Source organism: Anopheles darlingi, chromosome X (assembly GCF_943734745.1).
Source record: "Anopheles darlingi chromosome X, idAnoDarlMG_H_01, whole genome shotgun sequence".
NCBI lineage: Eukaryota > Metazoa > Arthropoda > Insecta > Diptera > Culicidae > Anopheles > Anopheles darlingi.
The window spans coordinates 10,000,230-10,012,917 of record NC_064873.1 but is presented as its reverse complement, the minus strand read 5'-3'; the positions used below and the strand labels follow the sequence as shown (position 1 = coordinate 10,012,917).

General features: G+C 41.2%; 3 protein-coding genes across 8 annotated transcripts in view; 1 reads left to right on the top strand and 2 right to left on the bottom strand.

Annotated features, from left to right (window-relative positions):
- The window catches only part of LOC125954287 (uncharacterized), a 3,516-nt gene extending 2,005 nt beyond the window's left edge, over positions 1-1,511 (bottom strand). The window contains exons 1-2 of the mRNA XM_049684456.1: positions 1,380-1,511; positions 62-204 (exon numbers count right to left, since the gene is read on the bottom strand). Coding sequence (XP_049540413.1) covers positions 62-204; positions 1,380-1,396 — 160 coding nt within the window. The 5' untranslated portion in view covers positions 1,397-1,511. The remainder of the gene's footprint in view (positions 1-61; positions 205-1,379) is intronic.
- The window catches only part of LOC125954295 (uncharacterized), a 12,958-nt gene extending 11,273 nt beyond the window's left edge, over positions 1-1,685 (top strand). For 2 of the 3 annotated variants that reach the window (XM_049684478.1, XM_049684468.1), the window contains exons 2-5: positions 334-1,030; positions 1,095-1,245; positions 1,349-1,465; positions 1,568-1,685. In XM_049684478.1, coding sequence (XP_049540435.1) covers positions 361-1,030; positions 1,095-1,245; positions 1,349-1,465; positions 1,568-1,685 — 1,056 coding nt within the window. In that variant the 5' untranslated portion in view covers positions 334-360. Of the gene's footprint in view, positions 1-102; positions 201-333; positions 1,031-1,094; positions 1,246-1,348; positions 1,466-1,567 lie in introns of those variants that run through there. The other variant, XM_049684486.1, reaches the window with a different exon arrangement.
- Positions 1,686-2,241: 556 nt separating this feature from the next.
- LOC125954262 (uncharacterized) lies at positions 2,242-10,867 on the bottom strand. 4 transcript variants are annotated; one of them, XM_049684434.1, is made up of 8 exons: positions 10,531-10,867; positions 10,148-10,258; positions 7,694-8,069; positions 6,815-6,927; positions 6,596-6,744; positions 6,035-6,484; positions 5,792-5,948; positions 2,242-3,875 (listed from the first exon to the last, which is right to left on the bottom strand). In XM_049684434.1, exons 3-8 carry the CDS (start codon positions 7,761-7,763, stop codon positions 2,364-2,366), a joined length of 2,451 nt encoding a protein of 816 aa, XP_049540391.1. In that variant the 5' UTR covers positions 7,764-8,069; positions 10,148-10,258; positions 10,531-10,867; the 3' UTR covers positions 2,242-2,363. The 4 variants fall into 4 exon arrangements, with proteins under 4 accessions (XP_049540391.1, XP_049540383.1, XP_049540374.1 ...); XM_049684426.1 differs by lacking the exon at positions 7,694-8,069; XM_049684417.1 differs by lacking the exon at positions 7,694-8,069 and having other exon boundaries at positions 10,148-10,254.
- Positions 10,868-12,688: the final 1,821 nt, after the last annotated feature.

The window sequence follows — 12,688 nt, the reverse complement described above, 5'->3', positions numbered from 1 at the left end:
CCCACAAATCAGTAACAGGTTAGATAAACCAGATTTAAAAAAAAAACTAATATCGGCTTACCTAGACGGTTGCTTGTGTCCTGAGCTCTTGCGGTTTTAGCGATCACAGTACTGCTCAACAGCATCAGTGTAGCGGCGCACCAAAAACCGTTGGAAAAGATCATTTTTTTGGCATAGAGTGTAGATGCGGAAGTTGCTAGGTATCTGCAAAATATAGCAAAAAATATAATATAAATATGTATTGTAAATTAAAAGCATTTTGTAACGTTTGAAAGGTATTTTCTTCTTGTCTAGCATCTTCTTATTGTTTCGATTGTATTCTTCTTATTCTAGGTTTTTTTACATCGGAAAAGTGAAACGATGTTGATTAATGCGTGGCGACCGCTAATCACTTTGTGGTGCTCATCTGCGACGAACATAGCCTTGTTTGTTGTGCTTATTCTAGTGTTAATCAACGGTGTTCCTAGGCCGGTCAGTGGTCATGGACGGTTGATGGATCCACCCGCGCGGAATGCGATGTGGCGCTTCGGGTATCCCAATCCCGTCAATTACAATGACAACGAACTATTTTGCGGTGGTTATGCTGTACAATGGGAACAAAATGGAGGAAAATGCGGTACGTGTGGCGACGCCTACAATCTACGAACACCACGACCACACGAGATGGGTGGTGAATACGGGAAAGGTATTATCTCGCGGCGATACCTTGCCGGACAAGTTATCGACGTGGAGATTGAGCTTACTGCCAATCATATGGGACACTTCGAGATTTACCTGTGTCCGAAACAAAACCACCGTGGCGATGCGCCACAATCTTGCTTCGATCGCTACCCACTCTATCTAGCCGGCACACGAGAGGTACGATTTCCCATACCACCGGAGTCGGGCAAAAAAGATGTGTTCCGTTACCGGGTGCAATTACCAAATCAGGTAACCTGCGCATCATGCACTATGCTATGGATCTACCTTACCGGAAACATGTGGGGCAAGTGTAGCAACGGTACCGAGGGTGTTGGCTGTGGTCGACCAGGTATGTAAGACTAGCAGTCTTGTATTATGTTATTCGGTTTCATCATGTCGCTAGTGGTTTACAGAAACGTTTCGCAACTGCGCGGATATAAGCATCGTATCCAATACAGGTGGTGGGAGGCCACCTCTCTTTGTGGGAAGTAACAATCCGTTCTTGCTGTATTACAAAGACTATCGTGACCCGAAACCGGACAACGTGTACCCGCTGATCATTCGGTATGTAATGTACAGATCCCAAATCACTTAAATCACTTCGTCCACTCCTAAACACGGAACATGTTCGGATTTCATACGACGAGTTTCCATTTGATAAATTCAGGGACCAGGTATGCGTACCTACTGAGGCTTACCGTAGCTTCATTGGCATGGAAGACTGGTGCCAGAGCAACTGTTTGCGTTACCCACCAAACTGTCCGGAATCGGTTTGCTATTGCCCGTGAGTACTGCGCAGAGTGATACTTTTATCAATCTAGAAAAATCTCTAGTGCCACACTATCCGGATGTCGTTCTGATGATTCTCGTATTCCTGCTTTCCCAGACAAACCTGCGAAGCTATAGGGGAGATAGAAGGACAGGAAGGAGCGGATGTGTATTGTCTCGACCAATGTCTCAACTATAGGTCCAGCTGTCCAGCCAACAAATGCCGCTGCTACTGATGACAGCAAGGATACGTCGCGATAGACGCATCAACAACAACAATGAAAAAAGGACAAGCATGACGACTACAACAACAAAGTAACTGCGACTGCTGATGACGAAAGAAGGATGAAGAAACCATAGCAAGGACGGCGAAGGTCATTGTATTGCCGCGATGCCTATGGAATGCAGGTGTGTGAAAATTTCGCTTGAAAGATACAGTTTAGCAATGGGCCGTCTGAATGGAGCTGTGTTGTCCTCGATATATTGTTTGAAAAACATCCCTCTCCTTATTCTTCTCGTATATGACATGGTATGTTATATGTGAACCGCTTACTATCAGATGGAAAGCAAGCTAGCAGAGCCCAAGCCGAAAGAATCGGAAAGATATTGTAAACAAGACTTCCCACAACCTGCACAACTTAATCTACTCCGAAATACTTTGTGAAACGATATGCACGACATCGGTATTCTGTAAATAATGCAACAAGAAGAATACAAAAAATACCCACCTTATTGACATGTTAATCTGATTGAACTTTTTCTGAGAATTGTTTTATTTAAATATATTATAAAGAATCTGTATGTTTATTCAGTTGAGATTGCTGCGAGAAGAGCGAAAGAGATAGTCTTGTGTCATGGCACAGCTACTAACATCCAAAATAGCAAGCAGAGTGAAGCGCATAGTTGTCCTACCATTAATTTTGCTTTGGGCGCCGGACGTTATATGGCTGGCGAGTATTTGCCCGCCTGAGTACTTCGGCGTAGGATAGATCGAGCTCATGTAGCATGTGTAGCCGCTGTGAGGCGGTCGAGGGCACAAGTTCGACGATGTCACTAGCGTCGTCCGCCAATTCGGCATACCGGTTAATGGTTGATACTCCTGATTTCGATTTCATCGTGTTTGTTGAATTGGCGCCTTCAACTGACGGTGACATTGAGGATACTGTTGGTGAGCGATTGGGAACCGGTAACGAACTGCCATCCCATCTGAGGTTTACTGGGCGTATATCATCATTGACTCGTGGCAACGGGACCCTGTTGCTACCGAACGAACCATGAATGTCCGGATTCCAGGGCCGATAGCGATTCCTCCGGCTTCCTTTACCACGAGGTGTTTGTGGTGTTGATGGTCGGTGCTGCTGTTCCCCAGTTTCAGACACTTTATTTCCGGGAGTCGCATGAGTACGATTGCTGCTTCGACGATGTGATTTACGCTTCCGCCCGGAGAGATATTCAAGCGGCTCATACGATTGTTGCAGTGTACCGGTTCGGTCAACGCTTGGTGGCGTAGCATAAGAGACACCTCCATTCCCAGCATTAGTTACTGGCTTGGAGCTAATATCGCTTTCTTTTTGCAAAACTGCTGAGCCCTGACGTGCTGCTGCAATTGCCGACGCTTGTTTGCGTACCCTTTTTTGTCGCTCAGATCGTGTGATGCACTCAGATATAGCAAAAGACTGTTCACTGATGGCGGATGATGTTGTGACAAAACTGGCTGTATCATCTTCGCCGAAGTCGGTCGGCGGCATTTCGTTTATTGGTGTAACTGGCTCTACCACAGAACCCATACCGATGGCATCCGATTTCGTGTCATCTAGCAGCGGCAACTGTTCACCACCCTCCCGGTTTTCGGCCGCTTTCTTTAGCACACTGAAAATTTCACGGAATAGTTCACGATGTGCCGGACTAAAACGAAAACGTGAATCGATCGCACTCTGATCTTCATAGATACTGAATCGATCCATGCCATCTGCAATTGTGCAGAGGAAATTGCGTGAGCTCTCATCCGTCTGTGTAGCCTTATTGCACACATCATCTAAGTAGCCAGAACTAGCCGTCTCCGGGCGGTAGTGGTTGTCGGATGAGACTATTACCATCGACCGAGTCGGACCGGTAGCTGTCGCTGATGCAGTACCATGCAGCTGGTTGTCGTTCGTTCGCTCACTCGTCACTGGTGGATTGAAGCCAATAAGGTAGTGGGAATCATTTCCAAACCCGGAACGTTTACTAAGCTCTTGAGGTTGACAGCTTTCAACTGGTGTATTGTTTCCGGAACCAGATGCCGTCTTACTGTCTAGTGACTGAATTGGCTTCCGATGTACCTCGAGCAATGCTTCGTATTTCTCTATGAGCTCCCGATAAGGATTATTCGCGACGCATCCACCATCAGTTTGTATTTTTCCTCCATTTGACTCGGGGGTGGAAAGCTGTGAGGATGGTACAAAATTCAAGGAGAAAAGCAATATATAAATTTGTTCCACTTTTTAATCCCTAGAAGACCCCATTTGCACCTTTTAAACTTATTGTGATTATATGGTTTCTATAACTACTTTATACATTAAAATAAAGAAATTAACACCACAAATCAATAAATCAATCTTTCTAAGTGAATGCTGCAAATTGTTTGTATTTTTTCCAAACTATTCTGCAGTGTATAAATGTCGAGGTAGGTTTAGGCGCTTTTGTTTCGCCTCTCGTGCAAAGTCTCGTGCGACTTAACATCCTTATTTCACCTTATCGTCATATACACACGGCCTATATACACATTGACGATAATACAATAAGAAGATTTATCCTCTGTTACAAATTTAGTCATTATAAATTTAGTATAATTGCAAAAGCTAAAACATGTGGAATGCATATTATACCACCGATTTATTTGCGTGTATCCCAACATACGGCGCAATAGTATATTGCATTTGTCAGCCTGGCAATAGATATACAAGTTTTGAGATTTAAGTGGGTTTAGTTCATTTTTTTTAATTTTTAAAATTATAATCGTAGTCAACATCGTGCACGCTTGAACCACTAACAGCCTTGTGTATTTTGTATACGAGTTAAAATTGTACATCATTTTAGCTGTACCTGGTACACCACAGAACATCAAAGATAGAAGCCCAATACTGAGAACAGTTTAATGATAAAAAAAGGTTGTCACTAAGTGAAATTTCCTGAAATAAGCTATTAGATATTCAATTGTACTATACGATAAAAATACAGCAACTCCACACCCATATGTCTTACATGTTTTGGACAAATAATTGATGTCAACATTGAGTAAATAAACTGCCTAAAACACTAATTCATAAAAATGCCTGTGAGGTTAAAAGCTTATTAGCACTCAAACTAATCTATACACATTAACATATACACATACATCAACTCTACCAGTATCAATTTCACAGACACTTCATCTAGTCATAGCTGGGAACATTTATCAACTGTTGGAGCAGGAAGTCGGGTCGATGGAAACAAAATCACAATACACCTTAAAATTGTGAACTTCCGGATCAGCATGAGCCAGAGTTCGAGCAAAAGATTAACAAGATTGACAGGAAGCTCGTGCAAATACTTCGTTGAATGGGTACAAGTCGAACAAGTTCTTGCCTATAGCAATAAGAAAAAATAGATAAACAAACAAACAGTAATAGAGAAAAGAGATACGAATGCAAAGAAAAAACAAGCGCAATGAATGGAAACAAAGGAATTGTAATAACTATAATACGACCAAGCCAACAAACAAAACGCTACATGCGAAAAATCGAAAACAAAACATCAGATCAGTGCTACCTTGTCAGCCTCTGAACACAGAAATTATTAGTAAAATAAACACAACAGTCACTAACATCGCAGAAAGTATCACAAAAAAATTAACAGCGAATACAGCTGGTTCCAAAACTATTGTAAAATGATGGAACGTTTTCGATAAGCACATAATGCCAACTATTCGCAAAAACCATTAAAGCTAAATGCTATCGAAACAAAAGATATTGAATGTTTTTATATAGATTTCTAGAAGCATGCCCAATAAATAGCTTTGAACTGAGATAATTTTTTAATTCAGATAATTTTGTCACTAGCTTAAGCTTTACATTATCATAAATTTAACATAAGAGATGGAAACTCATGGTAAATATTAATCAAAGTTAAATGTCAAAAACAGATATTAAAGATACATACACAAAGAAAAAAATGCAGATTTTAGTTAGCTATTCAAAATATATTAGCAGAAATATGGGTGCTTTCAAATTTATACCAGCTGAAACATAGTTTCGTGTGGTTAATTTCCACGCAGTACATTCACCCTTTACTAGACTAGAAAAGTGAGACTGTTATAAAATACCTTTATATAGACCGTCGAACAGTAATTCTTTGGTGCTTCGGACGCTTCGATCAGATTGTAGAGACTGCGATCGTCTTCATCGTTCGCACTGATGATAGAATTCTCGTCGCGACGATCGGCGAGGTCACGTAAACAGTTCGTGCACATCTGTCCCTGCCTACAAAAGAAGAATCGATTTCGCTCATGAGTTCCCATATTGCTGAAATTTAAAAAAAAATTGCCCACTCTCGAAAAAAGACCTACTTCAATTCATCTAGAAGAGAAAGCTCTTGATGTACTGGTTTTACTTCGTCGTTGTTGGTCTTTTGAGAAAGTTTTTTTTGAAGCGCTTGGTTCTCTTGTGTGATAACCATTAGCTGTTCTTCCAATTCTGACACTTTATCCCGCTCCTGCGCAAAGCTCTTTTGGGTACGCTCGAGCAACAGAATAACCCGTATTAATTCTTCGTCTGTATCATCATTATGATGCAACTCTTGTACATCTTGGACTGTCCCAGATGGCCTTTCCTGCTCGCTAGTCGCACTCGTCGGAGACGGTAACGAAGTAAGCTCTACGATATCATTGCTCGCGGGTGCTGCTGCTTGTTGTTTCGCTATATAACGTCGTTCAATATCGGCTTGGCGCCTTTCATCCACCAGCGTTCGAGTCAGCTCCTCTACTTTGGTTTCAAGGCTTTCGATAGTGCTGTGCAATCTACAAAATTAATTAAAGAAAAATGGAAAGAACGCCGTTGGACGAAAAAAGATAAAGAGAAGATAAAAAATCCAAATTTTACATTCTCTGAGGCATTTCTAGAATACTCACTGCTTAGTTATTTTCTTTTCTGCCTTGTAATCTAATGCAAGTTTATATTTATCCCGCTCTAGATCTTGGATGCTCACTTCCAGCTGCTCGTATATTTTCATGCGCGAATCGTTCACCTCTCGCAGTGCGCCATTCTGTTTAGTCAGATACTGGAAGAATGGGGAAGGTTATTGACATGTTTGAAGTACGGCTTTAGCTGAATACTTCAATTAATCCTACCTCTATTTCTTGCATTTTATCCTCGATGACATGTTGATGATACTTTACTGTTGCCTCCAATTCCTTGTTTCGCTCCAGGAGCGTTTTACCCAGCTCGGCAGCAAGTTGTAAATCTAATACGAGAAAATAAAATAGGAAGCAAGAAGCAAAACGGAAAGAGAAATTTAAAAAAAATATATAATAGAATGGATTTTTTAATAGTTTTGGATATCACCGCCTATCCCAATCGGGAAATATTTCGAAACGAGTAAAACGTGGCACATTTACAACTAAACAATACGTGTGACATTTTTGTTCAGAGAGTGAGAGCTCTCTGAGAAATAGAAGAAAATGATTACTATTAATTTCTTACTAATTCTGTATGGCATGGCCCTCAATTAGTTCTAAAGTAGAAGTGATAGAATTGGATGCAAAAAGGGATATCCCCCCCCCCCCCCCCCCCCCCGGGATCTCTTCTCCGGCTCTCGGAAGTTAACTTTTCTCTATCTCCGGCGTTCCTGCGTCCGATGTCTTTGCTTGTCAATTATCAATTGTCTCGATTTTAGGGTGTCTGTCGTGGACTCTACCGCGTAGATTGAATCATCCCCACGAACCCGGTGATCAATATCGCTGCTTCAAAGCACCCAAATTGCTTCGACTCGTAAGAAATCTCTTGAACAGTCTTCCACGCTGCGTGAAGAGGTTCAGGATTTGCATGGAATGACTCTCTTTTCTCGAATATTTGTTTGAAACCTCGTGAGGAGGGTTACATGGGAACACAATTTCGGTAAGATTAAAATAGGCTCCTCCCCATCTTTTAAATACAAATAATACACAAATAAAATAGATTTCTATAAAAAACTGTTTCAAAACGACAATTTTAGAGACATAAAGACTTACCATCCAGCATGTACTGTGAGCTTTCGTCGAAGACCTGCTCGTCGAGAGCTTCCTTTGCCAATCCACTCATCCTAAGGCGAGTGATAAGCGACGAACGTCACGATGGATGGGAGTTGATAGAGGAAGTTAAATTTACAGAGAAATTTCTTTCCTGGCCGTGTGTATATAAAGAGCGTTCTCAGTTGAATCCTATACCAGTAATCCGGTGCCTTGTATGCATGCACAAACACACTGACACTCTTTTAATGCTAGCCAAGGATTGACAAAGTTTTATACAATTTTTAAAGGCTAACTGCCTCTAAAACGATGACCCGACACATATATGCACGTTGTGACGCCGCGCATATAAACGGTAGAATATGTGTAGACCAAAGTGCTGAGAGAAACAACGAGAAATGGAGTAATAGAGATAAGTAGAGAAAGAAAGAAAGAGATAGAGAGAGAGAGAGAGAGAGAGAGAGAGAGAGAGAGAGAGAAAGAATGTGAAAAAGGAGAGAAAAGAAAGAAAGAGAGTGATATTCTGCAGAATGTCGATAATACACCAACTAACAAGTATTATTTCGCATACGCACTTTTCCTGTTTCGGCACATATGAGTTGGGACGTCGAAACATTAGATGTAATAAAACAAATAGCCTATTAATCGTGAATTGGTCATTTCTTTCCAGGCCGATATTCGATTTAATATCAAGTTCAAATTATACCTGTTAATGCTTTGAACGACTCAAAATGTTTCCTGGACTCACGAAAGCTGATGACCAAATGACGACACTGACATTAGTTTATCTTTTTCTGTATAGTAGCACCTCAGACCACTCAGTCACAGGTATATGCAACTTTAATACGTTCCATAGGCATACGGAACTAGGCCGGAACTGGGTGCACTTTTACATATTTTACCCATTGACCACAACGTCACGACGCTCAATGTCATGACTACCCCTTTCACAAGGCCAAGCCATAAAAATGCAATATACCTAAGAGCGTGAGCGAGCACAGTTTACACACAGGCGGGTTAGCAAGAAAACAGGAAACCCCTCCGCAGTGTCGAGCCTGCAACTGTCATCCAGTATGATATGGTGCTGTCGACATGCGCAATGTGTCTTCATATAATCCTAAAGGACCCACCATGTTGAGATGGGAACATGATTTGAGTTTCCTTACAAACTATCCTGTCATTTTCCTTTCTCGTGTAATATTGGGCAATTCGAAAAGTATTGACGATTTTTCCATTAGATTAGATTCCTAGCAACTTTGATTCCGGGTGAAAAATTTCGATAAGGACCATGCTATTTTCACGAAGGCAGATGACAGAGGGATTCATGCGGTTCAAGAAAAGATTAATTGAATTACGAATCGCGGTATAGACTCTTTTATATGCCAAAGATGCACGAATACAATCAGAAGTATAATAATTTGCGAAGGTAGGCAGCAATGTGAGGACTATAAGGTCACTTGAACTTCATTTTTGCATTACGGCGCTTATTCTTGCTCCCTTTTGACAATGTTTTGAGATCAATTTCACTATTTCTCTCGAACGATCAAGTAATCACTGAATTATGGAATTCCAATTCTTCTATACAAACTCTAATAAGGAAGACACCCCTAGATTCAAAAGAAGATAGGTTCTGTCTTCAAGACAGTGCCAGGCCTCACTCAGCCTTAATAACATGCACAACAATTAACCAACGTTGGTTGTGAAGTGTTGGTGCATCTGCGATACAGCCGAAAACATATTACACAATCGATAGATTAGCTGTTCGATCATTGTAAAACTATCTGGATCATCAAAAATCCGACGTTTTTTTTAACATATATAATGACGGGCGAGCCGTATGTTTATATCAAAAATCCGACGTTAAAACCCACTTTACTTTGCTGAACACGAAACCGAAAATTAGCCAACAACCTTTGTTTACAAACAAATCGTATCGGCGTCGGATCAGCTGGATCTGACAGTTGCGCTACTCTCGTTCATGCCTGCTCGGAGAATTTCGGTCGATGAGGGGGGGAGCTCCCTCAATTATAACCTAAATTCTAATATTTTAGTTCGCCCTCCCCCCTTCTCTTACTCATTCATGCTTAATGGTTCAATTTACGTTTTAAACTTTTGGCCAGCTAACATCTTGGAAGAGAACTTATCATACATTCGAAGCAGACTTTTCCCTATTGCGAAAAACGCAATCGATCGACAAGAGATGAATTTTCCGTTCTTTTTAGCATGGCGAACGCACTTTTTTGTCGATAGATTCATTACTTGTCGATCGATAAGATGAATCGACTTTTTCGCAACAGGAACCATAGTGCGAAATCTTCTCATGATCACCTCGGCAAGGTATATGCTGCGTCATCCAACCGAATCTCCGAGTAAAGGCATGAAATGTTGACTCAACCTCCTACTGCTACACAACAGGAGTTGGTTAGGAAACTACATTGAAAAACTAATACGGCCTACCGTTTTTATCCCAGTTCTGCAAGCGTTTTTTTGCAAGAATGTCCCACTCGAAGCGGATTTCCTTGTTGGACATGTTGCACTTGGGATGATCCATGATGAGGTGCCTGCTACCTAAAACAGGTGTGATGACATGGCCATTTACACCCATAAAGACAAAGAGAAAAAGAGAAATAGAAAGAGATAGAGAGACGCTACTTCAGTTTCTGCGCACGGTGCCGTAGTAAGTAATTAGCAAATGATGCGCGAAAGTATCTCCGTGCGCACGTTATACTGATATACTTTGCTTTTAGCGGAAAGTCCACCTTATGGAACTGCTGCCGATTGCCATACCACTTATCAAGCAACACTTCACTGCACTTTTGGCTTTTCCAATATAGACATACCTTAAGGTTGAATGCGGTGGTTTGCACTTTCTTACAACTAACATATACATATGCACATACGCACAACTAAGGCCTTCGTCTCAAAAGAGAACGGCTCTACCATACGATCCTTTTACTGAGGTGAACAAACTGACGAATCCATTTGACCTCGCGTCAGAGTTTGATTGGGTTTTCTTACATAAATCTGCGATTTATGTTATTTCATGCACTAAAACACACTCTTCTATCACTTAGATACTTCGTTATTCTGCTTCTTCTGCTAAAAATTACTGCTAAAAGCCTGATTGCTTGGATTCCTTGGAGATCGCTGCTTGATCGTTTCGCATCGACATCCACTGAAGCGGTAAAAGCGGTAAAACAGTAATTTGCGATCACCGTGAAATTTTCGCTTAACTGTCATTCTGGGATTTCACCGCTATAAATTAGTAACCCTGCTAAAAAGACGGTCTAGTAAATGCGCCAGAAAGAGAAGATCTAATTTTGAAAGAAAAGCACAATTATAGTTTATCACGGTTGTAGTCAAGGTGTATTAAATAGAGAGGTGGTTTCGCACAGAACAACACCCTGATCGAATTTTAGATAAAAAGTTCAGAGTCTGAAGGAGGTGCTACATAAACCGTAAATTTATGCGTAAATTTACACATTAATAGGTGGTGCCAGACGGGGCGTAAACTCTAGCGTAAACGAAAAAATTAATGCCAAAACGGTTTCGTTTAACCCTTACACTCTGTCAAATTTTTGTACGTCCGCGGCAAGGTACTTTAAATAGACAGGTAGCTTTATGCAGAACCAAGGTACTTTAAAAAGACAGGTAGCTTTATCCAGAACAAATCCTCGATCGTATTTTCGTATTTCGATCGTATTTCAGAGTTTGACATTCACGGGATGGTGGGATGTTTACTTCGGGAACGCTTTTTTCGGAGCTGTTTTCGCTTTTCTGTGGTATTACGACAGTTCAAATTCACGAAAAGTGGCACGAAAGTTAAAGTTTATGCAAATATTCTCAAAATTCTTCCTAGTGTTTCAATATGGTATCGGTCCGTAGGTCTTGCCACCCGCCCTAGAACAAGAGCTTGCTAGCGTTCCTGGACCGTGTTAAGAAGCTACCTGTCTTTTTAAAGTACCTAGCCGTGGCCACACGGGGCGAAAACTCTAGCGCAAACGAAAAAATTAATGTCAAAACGGTTCCGCTTAATCCTTACACGCTGTCAAACTTTTATACGTCCGCGGACTTTTTCGCTGAACCCTTGACGCTATCGAACGCTTTATTTACGAAAATGTAGGTTCTTTTCGTATTGTTTTTGCATTTTTAATATAAATATAACAGCAACAGCAACAAAATCGTTAAAAACTGCAAAATTTATTCGGAAATCAACTTCAGCGGCCAAAACACAGATGAAAACAATACGTTTGACATTTCGGCATAAATTTTCGGGTTTTTACGCCTGCCACACGAAGCGAAAACATTTTGGCATTAATGTGCAAATTTGCGCGCAAATTTTCGCTCCGTGTGGCAGCATCTATAAATTTACGGTTCATGTAGCACCACCTAATGCCAAAAGGCGGTGCCAGAAGGGGCGTAAACTCTAGCGTAAACGAAAAAATGGTAGAAAACCATACACCTCAACCGATTCAAATAATTTTAGCGGTTATCTTTTTCACAATTTTGCCGTTAGAAAATCGATAAGCCGTGGCCACACGGGGCGAAAACTCTAGCGCAAACGAAAAAATTAATGCCAAAACTTTTGCGCTTCGATATGTTTACATGGCCGGGTTGAGGAAATTAAAATCGTTTTTTTGAAGAAAAGGATTGAATACACTAGCAATGATCACTCACTGTCGATGTAAACCACAAAAAGAACATATTGTGAGCCCTACCGTTTGCAAAAAGCTTTTACGCTAGGTTTTACGCTCCACGGACCAATAATCGTTTGACAGCATGTAAACGGCAAGCGTTAACGTTTTGGCATTAATTTTTTCGTTTGCGCTAGAGTTTTCGCCCCGTGTGGCCACGGCTATAGAATGAGCCGGACACAGAAATACATGTGGAAAGTGGAGGAGGGGTGGGGAGAGAGCGAGTACATACCTAGTACATGGCTTGTACCGGCAAAAGACTGAAATAGGCCCCCCCACTCACGGTGAGTGACTGAGTGACCGA